At 41.9% G+C, this 16,322-nt stretch overlaps 1 protein-coding gene across 1 annotated transcript in view; it reads left to right on the forward strand.

Annotated features, from left to right (window-relative positions):
* The window catches only part of LOC126173147 (serine proteinase stubble), a 538,296-nt gene that overhangs the window by 401,691 nt on the left and 120,283 nt on the right, over positions 1–16,322 (forward strand). The window contains exon 3 of the mRNA XM_049920937.1: positions 15,226–15,478. Within this exon, the coding sequence (XP_049776894.1) occupies positions 15,226–15,478 (253 nt within the window). The remainder of the gene's footprint in view (positions 1–15,225; positions 15,479–16,322) is intronic.

Below are 16,322 nucleotides of genomic sequence, written 5' to 3' on the forward strand. Positions count from 1 at the left end.
AAGCCCTCATTACGAAAAAAGTGGAAAAAGAAATCTCCCGTGCCCCTTCAAAGCAGCCACCCGGCATTTGCCTTAACCGGGAAATCAAGGAAAATGTCATTCTGAATGATCTGACGGGAATTTGAACGGGCGTCCTCGCAAATGCGAGTCCAATGCGCTGACAATTCCATCATATCACTCGGTTGAAGTTCCTTGAATAGAAACCACTTACCTCGTGTGTTAATTGTTGTGGCGCCGGCGAGCCTGTTGATGCTTTTAAAAATACTTACGTCCAACTGATTACTACTCATAAATGGAAAACCAACGATCAGCCGCGAAGGTAGCGAGCAGGGACTGGAAAGAAAGCACGCCGAGGTTCAGGCATTTCTAAATAAAGTATGTTTATTTAAGTATCTGCATTACGAGTGTGACCACATGGTGCAATGCAAGCCTGTACTTTGTCAACAACAAAAAAAAGAAATTACGCAGCAGACATTTAACACACGGCCCCTTTATAGCCACAGCCTGTCTCTTACAATCCGTATTACCCTAAGTATGTACCATAACCCTGTAAATGAAAAAGAATTTTCAAATGATCGCTGGTCACGTGACGCGTCACTGTCTATATCACGCCAGTGAGTGACTGACCCACATGCATTTTAGGGTACTCGTTTATTAAGGCCACAGAGCTTCCGCACTTCGATATAAAGATACATGCTTGAGTTTTTGCTGTCGCGGATTATATAGAAAACTTCACTTAGAGATCCTGAGTTAAATGATTACGTGGCGAGGCTATGACTGATGACACGATTAATGTGCAAACAGAAATAACTCCAAGCACGCCGACAAGAAAACCTTTCAAGGAGTGGTGTCAAAGCACTTCAGAGCTGAGATATGCAGTGAAATCTGCGACTTTGGTTCCAGGAAAAGCTCCAGATATCAAGCGAACTTGTACATTTACTATTTGCTATACACAAAGAATGGTCCATAACTCTTATCCTTGGTCATACCTAGCAGTAGGTTACCTTCGGGGTGTTTCTTTCCCGTATATTACTAATTTTTTTTTTTTTTTTTTTTTTTTGCTCGCACCTACAAAGGGAGAAATGATCGTTGTAATAAAATAAGAAAAATCAGAGCTCGCATGGTAAGATTTAAGTGTTCTTTTTCCCGCGCCCCATTTGAGAATGCAACGGTAAAGCAATAGCCTGAAGGTGATTCAGGTATTTAAATGTGAATTGCAAAGTAGTCATATAGCTGTAGGTGTCTTGTAGATGTATGTACGTCACGAAAATCGTTGCTAAAGTAGTACGCATGCAGTGATACACATTGAATCATGACTTTCTTTTACTTGAAAACAGTGCTTAGCCAATGAACATTTAATGAGTGATGTTGATTGATATTTTCACGACGTTCCACCGCCGAAGGGCTGGTTGACTTGAAGGATTCTATGCTAATATAAGTTATTTTGTCTCGCCAACGAAGGGGTGTCACTGGAGAACGGTCACTGCACGTGGTTAGAGGAAGACATTTGCCGCCACCGTAATAGAAACAAGTCCCATCTTTAGCCTGTTTTTTTTTAACATCATACAAATCTATATCAGAATGACCGAAGGAAATTAAACTCCCTCTTTTGGGATATGAGTGATGGCCCATCTCTGTCACCGTCAACTACAGGGAAAGAAGGCTAGAAGTGAACATCCCTTCCATATCCAAGTAATCAGAGACAGAGCCCTAATTCAATTGTGCAAGCATGCAACAACATATTAGTTACAAACTCTTGAAAGACACCGTGCCGACATTCCGATCACGTACTTCAAGGAAGGGGCGGGAAATGTAAATCTGCAAATCCGGGATATGATTCCAGTATCATAATTTCGCTCCAACCTGTTAGGTTCAACTCAGGAAATTCAACAAGTATTTCTGTACCTGTAAGTGGAGACCAGCAACCATATTTCTTATTTCGCTTTTCATATACAGAAAAGAAAAGTTATGGTATATCCAATTAGAAGCATGATACAAAAATTTCTTCTTAAGTACATATAGTACAAGAAGTAACAAAGTTCTAACAAACCAAATCAGCCGCAGTCAGTATACTCATTATGCCACTACCAGTTTCAAAATTCCTCCTCACTCTCGAAAAGTATGGATTCTTTGATATAACATTCAGTGCGTGTGTCCAGTATTGTTGTACAGGTAATAAAATCCGTCAAACCAAATAACAAAAAGACACCGATCGACAGGGAGTGGGAGCGGCAATTCATCAAATCTGAACCATCAGCATCCAGTAAAGCCTTGTACGCCGCGTTTCCATGCGAATCACGTTGCAGTAAAAGCAATTCATGAACCATAGATATATTATCCTTGGTGATAAATCTTTAGGAACACTGACGACGCATAATGGGGCCTAAGAAAGAATCGATATACCATCCTCAAGCAATATTTTATATTTAAAGAAGAAAAGAACAGATATAAGCAAATAAGAAGAAACGCTGAAAAATTAATGCAAAGCTCTTGTAACTGAAGTGCACTATACTGATAAAACGTTTGGATTTTCGCTGTTTGGTGTGGGTGGATATGAAGTAGTACTATCTTTAAAGATGAAGAAACAGAGAGAGACAGTATCACTACTAACAAAATTAAATCACCACGTATGTCCATCTAAAGACAGTCAACAAATATCGAGGCTCTTGAAGCTCTGCCAGGAAAACGGTTAACTTCACAAAATGAGTGATATTACCGGTTCTTCACGACGTCAATAATGTCTCACATCCATACACTGGAGTGATATATAAGGTAGTTGGATGAAGCTTGTCGTTTTCTGCAATTGTACGGTTGCAAGTAGTTGTAAATCGGAATACACGCGAGATTTTGATTGGTAGTATTTGCAGTCCAAAATGTGGAGACAAAGCTACAGTTTATCGAGATACGTCTATCACATTTCATCTAGGCATAAAGGGGTTGCAGTAAAATGAGTCTTCTTTTCCGTAAAAATGTAGTGTTTCTCAGAGATGTTAATTACTAGGCACTTCACTTATCATATTCTAATGTTGCAGTCATCGCGGTTCAGTCTAGATATGGAGGTGATGGAGTGGCAATCGTAAGACGAGCCAGAATCCTTAATAAAACCTCATGCCTACCAACAGCGCGTCACAAACATGAACAAGTGACGTTTCATTAATGATAAACTCATTTTTACGTTTTTTAAAACAGTGCACACAACAGCGAACTCCAGAATTCTGTGTCATCTGCAAGTTTATTGACGTCCCCAGAGGTCTTAAATAATTTCGACTCGTGTCAGTTAATGCGTGTGACCCATTTCCTAAAATTCTGGAAAATCTGACAGCGATGTGACTGGGAAGGTTCAAAATCTAACTACCTTATTCTTTCTTATGAAGGGGAAGCTAATGGGGATCATACTTGGGGCTGTACAACGTGTTTATCAAATCATCTCTGTGAACAGTGAAGATCATAAATGTGTTCAAACACCACTTTCAGAACGGCTGATCTGTCAGGATCTCTTCAGTCCGAAACCACGCGACCGCTACGGTCGCAGGTTCGAATCCTGCCTCGGGCATGGATGTGTGTCATGTCCTTAGGTTAGTTATGTTTAAGTAGTTCTAAGTCTAGGGGACTGATGACCTCAGATGTTAAATCCCTTAGTGCTTAGTGTCATTAGAACCATTTTTTTGTCAGGATCTTTCACGACCCCAGTAGAATTGTCTGAGATTCTAACAAGTAGCTGTCCACAAGAACTTTGCATTTGGAACGAAATCCATCACATTTCGTCCAGTATTTCCTCATAAGTTCACTAGACAAAATATTAGACATGTCATAAAACAGCACACTTGTTGCTATGGAGCTCTGGTACCAGGCGAGCTTGTGATCCTCCAAACTTGATGATCAAATGGTTGAAATGGCTCTGAGCACTATGGGACTTAATATCTGAGGTCATCAGTCCCATAGAACTTAGAACTACTTAAACCTAACTAACCTAAGGACATCACTCACATCCATGCCCGAAGAAGGATTCGAACCTGCGACCGTAGCGGTCGCGCAGTTTCAGACTGAAGCGCCTAGAACCGCTTGGCCACACCGGCCAGCAAAACTTGATGTTAAGTAAGGGCAGTGGAGCGGTGTGAATGTACCAGTCTGCTTTGTGGAATCGACGGCATAAGATGGATCGACGTGGAGTCGTGACAGACTGGTGTTTGGACGTGCGCATGACCACGCCTTGAACGAAGAAGCCTGATCTGTAGGTGCATTAGAGTGGACGATCCGACGAGAGTACGAGGGATGGTGTAGGACTCGCAGCTATGTAACCCGGCGTAAGAACAGTGGCTGTAAAAAGTTCCTAACCGACTGGGACGGGAGACGATTGTCACGCCATGTCAATGACAACAAACTGCTGCTGTCACAAAATGCAGGTCAATTGCAGCCAGTTTCCGAGTGAGCATTGCGATAGGATATGTGTGCAATGGACTCTTGAAGTCGAGAACCTCGCTACATGTAGTTGATCACACTGTCGCTTGAAGCTGCGGGTCTTTAGTTGGGCCAAACAACACAGAAATTGGTCTGTAGTGATCCTTCTTGGCCGGCCTGTGTGGCCGAGCGGTTCTAGGCGCTACAGTCTAGAACCGCGTGACCGCTACGGTCGCAGGTTCGAATCCTGCCTCGGGCATGGATGTGTGTGATGTCCTTAGGTTAGTTAGGTTTAATTAGTTCTACGTTCTAAGGGACTGATGACCTCAGAAGTTAAGTCCCATAGTGCTCAGAACCATTTGAACCATTTGAGTCTGCTTTTTTTCAAATTATGGACATACATCGACCGCACCAATGGACCAATGAAACGCTTAACCCACAGTGTGCGAATACTGTAGCTCAGGCCGGAGAGCGTTTTTTTTTTGGGGGGGGGGGGCGTTCTGCACCACAATTTGGGCCCGCTACTTCAGGTACCCTATTGTTGCACTTCGACTGCTTCACCAAATTACCTGATCTGAATCGCATACAAAACCTCTGCGACTGTTTGGAAGAGCAGCAGAAACATAGCAATCAATATCTCCATAACTTGGTACCTCTTCTGGATCTGATCGTCAACCAGTGGGTTCAGCTGGATATGGCATACATGAAGAAACTTGTGGAGTCTCTTTTAGATGTATTGCGGCCTTTATCGAGGCTAGAGGCAGTGTAATACGGTATTAACGTGACGTCACGTACAGGTAATTAAATTTTTGTGCGATGTGCGTAGCGTATTTGCTGTATGTCTGCATTTCATTGTGTATTTTTGTTCTAGAATTCAGCACAAATCGCAATTCTCACGATAAGCTATAAGTTGCAGTATCAGCAACTGTTGTATCTAAGAACGAAAGGCCTCAGAATTTAGTGAAAACAAAATGTGTCATCTTTTGATACGTGATTGGTGGGACCGCTGCCTGCCTATCAGCAAGTTACACTTGTTCTGCCGAGCCCGGAAGCAGGACGCGTCCGATACGGGGCACGGCCCGGAGCTGATGGCCCCAGTCTCTCCTCCTAATTAGGATCGCATTTCTTCACAACCCGAGGCGCTGGCTGTCGACGAACACCTGTGGCGCGCATTTCCACCGTCGAAGCAACCTCGCCGGCCTCCTGGCTAGTATAATTTTTCAAAGCGGTTTATTGCTCCTAAACCGTAATCGAGAAACGGAAACATGCTATAACCTCGCAAGTTTCGTCCGAAAAGTATCTAATTGCAGCAAGTCTGGAATGATGGCTCAAATGAAAGTTTAGTGAAACCTTAATCATGCTGAATATTTAATGAACCTGACCGTCTGCGGTTACATACACTCGTGATTTTAGTTTTCACCTTGCTATTTTGACAATATTTTCTTGTTTTATGTTGTCACAGAAATATTTATTTCAGAATCTAATAGAACATAAACTATTATTACTTTAATTAGTGTGACTAAGGAATCGTATTACGTATCTTGCAAGGCAAAGCAAATGAATGAGAGGGCAACATCCTACTAGACTAGCTAATGAAAACACAGAACGTAAATATTCTATTTAAAATAATGACATAACTAAAAGATTTCCAAACCTGTAGGAATCGAATCGGTATCAGACGTCCGAGAGGATTTTATATTACCCATTTACTTAGCAGAGCGTTCTTAAGTAGCTAGAACTCCAAGCACACTTGTTAATACAACAAACCCCCACACAATCTGTTCTCTTATCGGCGACGTTGAGTTCTGCCCCTTTTCAGACTTCATGTACTTAGTGTTTACTTAGATTAACTGAACTGTTTTTTAAAAGCAAAAACGGCAGAATTATAAGTTGTGTAACAATGTCCGCCTTTATCGAGTGCGGTTAGTGCTTAATGTGTGTGTGATTTTATTTTATTGCCATAATAATATTAGTTTTTTAAGCTTAAATATATTGTGATAGAAAATCATGTTCAGTAACGATCTGAGTGCAGTCCTTTTAATGATAGAAGACAAGTAACAACAGTTACTTTGCGTCCTACATTTCATACTTCCAGCTTCACCTCGTAGGGGGCAGAGAGAACGATGACACACTTTTAGACGTGGATGGTAGAATCTTTGCGAGAGTAAAAGAGCTCAAATATCTAGGGGCAAAACTCAGTGAAAGAAAAGAGAAGGACCAGGAAATAATGGCAGGAATCCAAGCAGGAAACAGGTCAAGGTTAGCATTCGGAAAGCTGTTCAAGTCTCAGCTTCTATCGATATCCACGAAGATTAGAATCTACAGGACTGTAATACAACTTCCAACTCCTACAGTGTGGCTGCCCGTTCTCAGTAACATAGCCCCTCCTAACCTGCGCCGTGAACACGCTCTGGTTAGAGAATTTCAAAAAATCATGACCAAACCTCAATTACAAATCCATGAAGATACTCACGACATCCAAGGAAACCGACTCCGGTATTGGCACAGGCTCTGCACCAAACCAACTTTAAAATAAATGACCGATGTAAAGAGGAATGGGAGAGCAGAACAGCAGTAAACTGCCACAGTATGCCATGCATCTTTAGTAAACCAAAAGGATTTGATTGCCCTCGCAAAGTTTGGTCAACTCTTAATCGCATCAGAACCAACTGTGGGAGATGTGCCGACTCCTTACACAGATGGGGTAAACTTCCTTCGGCGCTTGCGACTGTGGCGCTGAGAGACAGACGGTCAAACACATCGTGCAGGATTGCCCACTAAGGGCATACGAGGGTGACCCACAAGATTTCCTAATGGCGATCCAAGAGGCAATCGACTATTTACTATCTAAGCTGGACGTCTGCTTGTGACTGCTCTTCTGTGAGTGTAAATTTACAATTGGCGGTGTCCTTATATACAAACTGTTATTTATTGCTCTGTTTATACATATGTGATTTTTTTTAAATCGTGTTGTTTCTGTAATTTTTACTGTGATGTTATGAGCCATACGCTAAATAAATAAAATAAATGTGGTCCTGTACGGATCAGAGACCTGGACTCTCACCCAAAAGAGAAAAATAAAACTCCTGAAATTTGAGAATGCTGTTCGAGACATACATTTGTACAAGTGAAGGATGGAGACGACTGAAGAAAAAGGAAAACCCGCGAACTGCAGGAGGTGTACAAATCACTGGACGTTGTGGTAGTGATTAAAGAGAGGGGACTGAAGTGGTGAGGGCACGTAATGCGCCGAGAAAGCCAGATCACCAGGTAGGTAGCGGAAGAAGACGTCAGAGGTCAGATACAGTGGGGAAGGTCCTCTTCTTAGCTGGGTGTTAACGTGCTTGTCTCTCGTGCAAGCGGGCCCGGGTTCGATTCCCGTCCGGGATGGAGATTTCCTCCACTCGTGGACTGTGTGTTGTGTTGTCCTCATCATCATTTCATCCTCATTACCGGCGAGCAAGTCGCCCAGTGTGGCGTCGACTGCAATAAGACTTGCACTTGGCGGCCGAACTTCCATGAATGGGGCCTCCCGGCCAACGATGGCATACACTCATTTCCATTTTTACCGAGGGGAAGACAACGGCTGAGATGGACTGATGCCATCAGAGAGGACATGATTACGATGGGAATAGCTGGAAAAGAACACATGGACCGAAGAAGTGGGAGGAGACTAATTGTCGAGGCCAAACACCGGCTGCGTCTTGTGTGGCCAACATATTTAAGTTCACAACTTCAGCTGTGTCACTTAGAATTTCGGTTGCCTCTGAGACGATGGTTTTCCGACTGACAGCTCGCCGCTGATTTTTTTGTATTGTTTCCATTGCTGACATTGATCTCTTTTTATTGCAACAATTTCCTACTTTTATAGCACTGCTATGCACGATCTCCTCCTTAATCTTATTCTGTTGCTTTTACTTACTTTTTCTGCCAGTGTATTCATGGTATCATTGAATGTTTTGCTAGCAGACTTGCTGCATGTTTTCCTCGGGAGTTAGCGCACGTTGGTCGGTCTTGTAGTTGATTTGTGAATGTGTTAATCTCGTACACGAAGGCAGCTTCTCACCTAGTAGCAGCTGGCTCCTCGTCTTATCGGTCACAGCGATGTCACAGGTTGCTCAGTCACGTTCGCACTGGAGTCAGCACAGTGAGTTACAAGTCAAACGGGCGCAGTCATCTAGCACTTTCCTGTACCCGACGGTGTGAAATACACGTTCAACTAGGTATCTGGCTCCAAATTGATAGTCTAGAGAGTAGGAAAGAAGAACAACATTATCTGACATGATCGATCCTGCGCTTAACAAAATGATGAGCAAAAAACGATGTAAGACAGTAACGGCACGAACTCTGTGTTGTAAGATGTTTGCCAAAGGGCCAGAGTTCTGGAGGAGACAGGAGCTTAACGACAATGTGAAATCATTATTATTATCATTTCTTTCCAGGTGTTACACCACTTTCGTCGCTTTTTCTTTTTGTTGCTCTTTGGCACGTCACATAGGAGAATGTCACTATACGAATAATTTGTGGTTCTGCTGATATCGACCGAAAGATACTCGAATAGACGATTTCAAAGATCGTTGGATGTCAAAATTTTCTTAATGTACAATAACATACACTAGGAGCGTCACGGTTCAGACTCGTTGACAAGCCAGAGAGATCATAACCACTGGGAAGGTCGCCGTTTGTTCAGTTCACACAGAAAAGTGAGTCTCTAAGAGAGTGCAACGGAAATTAATTCATTTGTTGCTGTAAGAACTTGATGGTACACCATTTGGGTACTATGACAAACCGAACATGTCATTACTGACACAACTAACGATCATCTCGGCCCTGTCGGTCTAGTGGTAAAGCGTGTGCCTGAAATCCGAAATGTCCCGGGTTCGAATCCAGTCGGATCACGGATATTTGATTCTGCCTTTAAACCTAGAATTCAGCTCTCAATTATGTGGAGATCCGCCAGAAACGACAAGTGATTCGTATTCCACATTAAACTGTAGTTCCCTTTCTTCCGGGTGTATAATTGGGGTGGGTGAGAGACTTACACCAGAGCACTGAGACACACGAAAGTATAATTATGGCATTGAGTCACAACTCGTTTGTACAATGTCACTTGAAGATAGAGTAATAATTTGAAGACCAGCAATCCTACTAGTACTTTATGCGGACTGATACTACGTACTCCCATTACTTGAAAAATTCATAAAATTTAACTAAAAAGATACAGAGAAACGAAAGTAAAGGACATAGGGAGAGACATGAGTTAGGTACCAATCGTAGCCGCCGCGGGGTTGTGGCCTTTGAATGTACATCAAGTCTACGCTCCAAGACCGGTTACTTTTTCCACAACTATGTCATCCTGCGGTTGTTGAATCAGGCTCTGAATATCTAGACCCTCTGCTCTCATCGCAGAATCGTTGTTTGTACTAGCTAAGAAAGTTTCTACTAGTTTATAAGGTTACAATTGTATGTTGCATTGAATATATCCAATATCTAGTGTTATTAAAATTAAACACTAATCTAATGTTGGTAATTATCTAAATCTATTTGATCTGCAACTGATTTGGGAACAACAATCCCTTTTTCCTGCCACTTAGGTAGCGTTGTAAGTGGGAGTGTTGACGAGGATATGAACATCTAACCATGAACTACAAACGCATAAAGGTGTCGCCAACCACTTTAATTTTACTATATGACGCTATTATTCACTCATACTCACTACAGGTTCTTACTCCGTATTTTGCACCCGTGGCATCCGAGACAGTCCACGACGACACCTTACCTTACATCCTTCTAGCAGTCTGTTGGAGATTTTGTTCGCTAGCTTGTTAATTATGATGAACATTTCGAGGTCTCTTGCAGCCCTATATAGCGGAATGTTCTGCCTAAAGCTGTTAAATAATGTGCAATGGTAGACATTGTGTTCTGTAGTTCCATCGTGTCGGCATTCGCAGACGCCTCTGTATCTGAACTTGAGTACTTCAAGATGAGAGCGATAAGGAGAGCATTCTGTGAATGGATGTTTCATAGCCAAACTGGAATTGATATGGTGCATTATCGACCTCTCTCAAATGTTCAGGGAGATATAGTAAACATGAAAAACGGTCGTTCGATCTTTTCAAGTAAGACTGTGAATTCTACGATTTATTTAGTTAGTATACTCGTCTCCTCTTCAGTATTGCCCCATTGACTCTGACGAATATCCACTCGCTAATTGCTTGAGTTTGATGGCTATCCAAACACGTTATCTTCTAGAATTTTTTATATTTCCTTTCCTTAACCAATACAGTGATGTCATCGAATGCTTTCCGTGAATCAAATGTAATGAATGACACCGCCGCCGTGGTTCGGAAAGCTCCGAATAGCCCCAGCAGTACGTTCCTCTCTCGTCGAAGCGTAACAACTCCACCTTACTCGACAAAGAGTTGCAGTCTATAAACGAAATAAAATAAATATCAAATCATAATAGAAAACATTTCCTTTCGATCAGAAAATCTCAATAGCAATAAAGCCTCCTAAATTTCCGATTACATACACAGTGTCTCAAACGTTCAATGCAGAAGATGGTCCGACGACAAATATTTTCAGTTTAAGGACGAACTGAAATATGAAGATACTGTGTGAAATCTACTGTAAACTGAAGAAAACATAATCAAATTCAGAATTACAAATGGGAATATGATGCAAAATTGGCATCAGTGGTTATATTAAAACTATAGTACCTAGTTGAATACTAATCTTTTAAGTTCAGCCGTTCGATGTCACCAGAAATTCTTACTGACGCTTCGAGTTGAACACCACTTAAGGAAATAATCTGTATTTTTTGTGGTAATGGGTATACTTAAAATTATCTTCGTGATATTGTAGCGAGAGAAAAACTTCTCCAGTTTGCAATTTTAAGTAAACAGTTTTTTGCTAATTCAGCCGTACTCTAAATTCATGATTTTTAAGTTAAAAAAAATAACACATTTCGTCTCTTATTTTTACTGCAATAAATATTTTTTCCACCTTACTCTAACAAGGGAAACTCCTGATCGCACTCCCCTCAGATTCAGCGGCAAGATGGCGCACTGCATAGCCTGTCACAAACAAAACGCAGATGAAGCAAGGAAACAGGAAGGAGGTGTACTGAACTGTGAAAAAAGAAGCAAAATCGAAACAGTGAGCGGTCCAAGCTTAAGACGTGCAACATCGAGCGAGTTTGTGTAACAGTGGTGTTGCGATTGTGTGGTCACCGCGTTGGTCTGGGAAAGAGGAGATCCGTGTTTAAATCTCCATTGTTCCCCATATTTGTTTCACGAAATTATGAACTGAACGTCCGTCCACCGACGTGTCTGTTAACTGTATTCATATTTGTGTCTGTTTCGTGATGTAACGTCCGTTTGCGTAAGGTGTAAAGGAAGGGACCTCCTATTTGTTCTACACAAGTATCACTTGTTGTGACTCTTGGGTTCAGTTTTGGAAGCCTTGACTCCTGAATTCCTTTGTTCTAACATAGTTCACACATGTTTATTTGTTGTTTTCATTTCTGTGAGAGGACTATGCGGCATCTCGCCTACTCGCACTAGTCATCTCATTTACTTGCGGCCGGCCGCTGTGACCGAGCGGTTCTAGGCTCTTCAGTCTGGAACCGCGCGACCGCTACGGTCGCAGGTTCGAATCCTACCACGGGCATAGATGTCTGTGACGTCCTTAGGTTAGTTAGGTTTAAGTAGATCTAAGTTCTAGGGGACTGACGACCTCAGATGTTAAGTCCCATAGTGCTAACCAAAGACACTTACAAAATGTAACAGATCATTTTTGACTCATTAAAGGTATCTATAAGCTCTTTTAATCGAGAGGCGTAGGGAGAAGAGACTCATAATATAAATATATTGTGTTCGAGCCTCGAAGAAACGGCCTATTGACACACAGTCAATATGGATTTAGAAAACACAACGCTTGTCCGTCCTCTTTTAGAATACTACTGCGCGGTATGGGGTCCTTATCAGATAGGACTGACGGAGTACATCGAAAAAGTTTAAAGAAAGGCAGCACGTTTTGTATTATCGCGAAATATGGGAGAGAGTGTCACAGAAATGATATACGATTTGGACCAGATATCATTAAAAGAAAGGCGTTTTTCGTTGCGACGGAATCTTCTCACGAAATTCCAATCACCAACTTTCTCCTCCGAATGTAAAAATATTTTATTGACACCGACCTACATACGGAGAAACGATCACCGTGATAAAATAAAGTAACTCAGAGCTCGTACGGAAAGATATAGGTGTTCGTTCTTTCCGCACACTATACGAGATTGGAATAATAGAAAATTATGAAGGTGGTTCGATGAACCCTCTGCCAGGCACTTAAATGTGATTAGCAGAGTATCCATGTAGATGTAGATGTAGATGTAGATGTAGATGTAGATGTAGATGTAGATGAGTGCCAATACTTTTTCGCAGTTTCATTGGTCACCGAAATACATGTATCAATTTGTTTTTTTTAATGCAATTACAGCATTTGGAAAGTAAAAATACATTGATTTGAGGATTTTTGTGCCGTTCCTGTGGCCGTATTAACGGCGTGTTGGCCAAAAGATTTCTTCCACTCCCCGTCGAAGGTGGTATAAGCATCAAGTATTGCTTGCCTCGATGATGACCGTTTCCATGGCTAATGGTGTAAACTTCCGAAACGGTCCCCCATTCAAACGGGCACAACTCAACAACAGTACAAAAATCACCATATTCAAAGTACTTTTACTCCGCATTTTCTTTTCATTTTACACTAAAGAATGGACTGACCGGTTGAAACCGACCTGTCGGAAGATCAATTTCAGTTAAGGGAAAATGTAGAAACATGCAAGGCAATATTGTCTCTGAGAGTTTGATTATAAGTTGAATAAAGGCAAATCTATACGTATAGAATCTGTATTTTAGAAAATACTTTCAGTAATGTTCGCTGGAACATTCTCTTTGAAACCGTGATATCTTCTAGGATAAAATATTTGAAGCGAAAAGCTATCTACAAATTGAACAGAAACCAGACAGCAGTTATAAGAGTCAAAGGACGTGAAATGGAGACAGTAATAGAGACGGTAGTAAGACTGGGTAGTAGCCTATCCCCAGTTCTATTAAGTTCATAGACCAAGCAATACAGGAGACCAATGAGAAATTTGGGAACAGAATTAAAGTTCAGAAATAAGAAATAAAAACTTAAGTTTAAGATTTACCGAATGACATTGTAATTCTGTCAGAGTCTGCAAAGGACTTGCAAAAGCAGCTTAACGGAATGTTTGTCTTTAAAACCTGTCATAAAATGAATATCGATGTAATGGCGTGTATTCTAATTAAATCAAGTAACTATAGGGATAAGATAAGGAAATGAGGCGTTGATACTAGTAAGCAAGTTATTCTATTTGGGCACAAAGATAAGTGTCTATGGCCGAAATAACGGCGATATAAAATGCTAACTTGCAATAGCAAGGAAAGTGTTTGCGAAAAATAGAAATTTTCTTAACAAGAGTATAAATTTCGGGAATCTTGAAGTATTTGTTCGAATTGCAATGTTATGTGGCAGTGAAAAGTGTCCGGTAAGTAGTAAAGATAAGAAGCGAATAGAAATGCAATGCATTAGAAGAATGCTAAAAATCAGAATGAAATATCAGTAAGTAATGAATAGGTTACTTGAAGAAATGCTGCAAACAGCCAGTTTTTATACAGCATTACGATTTGTTGTTTTGCACACATCACGTTATATCATTTTGTTTCGCCAATTGAAGATGGGTGGAAGACCGAAACGTTTCTTGACGCAGATAAAAAGTGTACAAAAGTGGATCGTTGCTGTATTTCTTCGAGTAACGAGACAGAGCTAAATCACAATTAACATGGATAAATTAATGATGTAATAGGAAAGAAAAGGGCTTTATGGGAAATCTTGACTAAAAGAAGGTATCGGTTGATAGAACACATCCTGAGCCGTCAAAGAATTGTTAATTTGGTAATGGAAGGAAGTGGTAGGGAGATAAAAAAATCGTAGAGGAAGACCAAATCCAAGCAGACGTAGGATGCAGCAAGCATGCAGAGATGAAGATTCGTAGGTTAGACTTGCGTAGAGAACTGCATGAAAGCCGTCATCGATCTAAATGGTTCAAATGGCTCTGAGCACTATGGGACTCAACTGCTGTGGTCATAAGTCCCCTAGAACTTAGAACTACTTAAACCTAACTAACCTAAGGACATCACACACATCCATGCCCGAGGCAGGATTCGAACCTGCGACCGTAGCGGTCATCGATCTGAGGACCGCCGGCCGGAGTGGCCGAGCGGTTCTAGGCGCTACAGTATGGAAACACGAGACCGCTACGGTCGCAGGTTCGAATCCTGCCTCGGGCATGAATGTGTGTGATGTCCTTAGATTAGTTAGGTTTAAGTAGTTCTAAGTTCTAGGGGACTGATGACCTCAGAAGTTAAGTCCCATAGTGCTCAGAGCCATTTGATCTGAGGATCACAGCACAATTTCTCGTCCGACCTACGGCACTGTTGTGTCATTGAATTTCTGTCAGAAGTCAGTCATTCTGGCGCAAAAATGTCGATTAAAAAAACGAAGTTGATGCTTATTTCACAGTAATTAATGATTTATGGAAATGCATTACTTTTTATTTCATGAGCCAGTTTGTCTAGGTGACAAGAGATTACAATTAATATCTTTAACGAGCCAAAAGTAATTTAAGAGGTGTATTCCGCCGTACACGAGGTCACTGTTAAGCCCGGAGAGGAAGATTACAGAGACGATACCACGGGAGCTCCGAAGCTGAAACCTATATGGGACGCGGTTGCTGTGTTGCAGGCTACAAGATCAGCCCGAAGCCGTGCTCGGTGAACAGCGTGGAGGGCACGTGCATGTTCGTGTGGGAGTGCATCAAGAGCGAGGGCCGGCACGTGGGCATGTGCGTGGACACGTTCATGTTCGGCAGCTGCTGCGCGCACAACGAGTCCAGCAACGAGGCGCTGCCGCCTTCGCTGCCGCCCGGCCCGCCGGGAACCCCGGCCGTGCTCTACGTGCCCCCGGATCCTCCCGTCACCTCGGCCAGCGGCATCCAGTGAGTACGCTGCACCTGCCGCCGTGAGCAAACACCTGTTTTGAGGCCGCTGTAAACGCTCACCGGGATATCACACATAAGCATCACATTCGTTAAAGGCGTCACACACATACCAGTTTACCTGGTAGGGGGACCTGTGCAGATTACATGCGCGCTTTTCACTGTGCATTTTTACCTATACAAGTTTACCTGCACAAGATTATCTGCACAGAAGAGGCCTGCACTGGAGTCGTTTTCAAGTTCATTTGTGATAATGTCTTCGGCTGCTGGAAACACTTTGCCCTTAGAAATTTTATCAGATCCTCCTTTTTACTAATTTTGTGTAAGTAAGTGAGGTTCGCCGATGACATTGTAATTCTGTCAGAGACCGGAAAGGACTTGGAAGAGCAGTTGAACGGAATGGACAGTGTCTTGAAAGGAGGGTATAAGATGGACATCAACAAAAGCAAAACGAGGAAAATGGAATGCAGTCGAATTAAGTCGGGTGATGCTGAGGGAATTAGATTAGGAAATGAGACACTTAAAGTAGTAAAGGAGTTGTGTTATTTGGGGAGTAAAATAACTGATGATGGTCGAAGTAGAGAGGATATAAAATGTAGACTGGCAATGGCGAGGAAAGCGTTCCTAAAGAAGAGAAATTTGTTAACATCGAGTATAGATTTAAGTGTCAGGAAGTCATTTCTGAAAGTATTTGTGTGGAGTGTAACGTTGTATAGAAGTGAAACATGGACAAGAAGAAGTTTGGACAAGAAGAGAATAGAAGCTTTCGAAATGTGGTGCTACAGAAGAATGTTGAAGATTAGATGGGTAGATCACGTAACTAATGAGAAGGTATTAAATAGGA

This window comes from Schistocerca cancellata, chromosome 1 (assembly GCF_023864275.1).
Source record: "Schistocerca cancellata isolate TAMUIC-IGC-003103 chromosome 1, iqSchCanc2.1, whole genome shotgun sequence".
In the NCBI taxonomy this organism is placed as follows: Eukaryota; Metazoa; Arthropoda; class Insecta; order Orthoptera; family Acrididae; genus Schistocerca; species Schistocerca cancellata.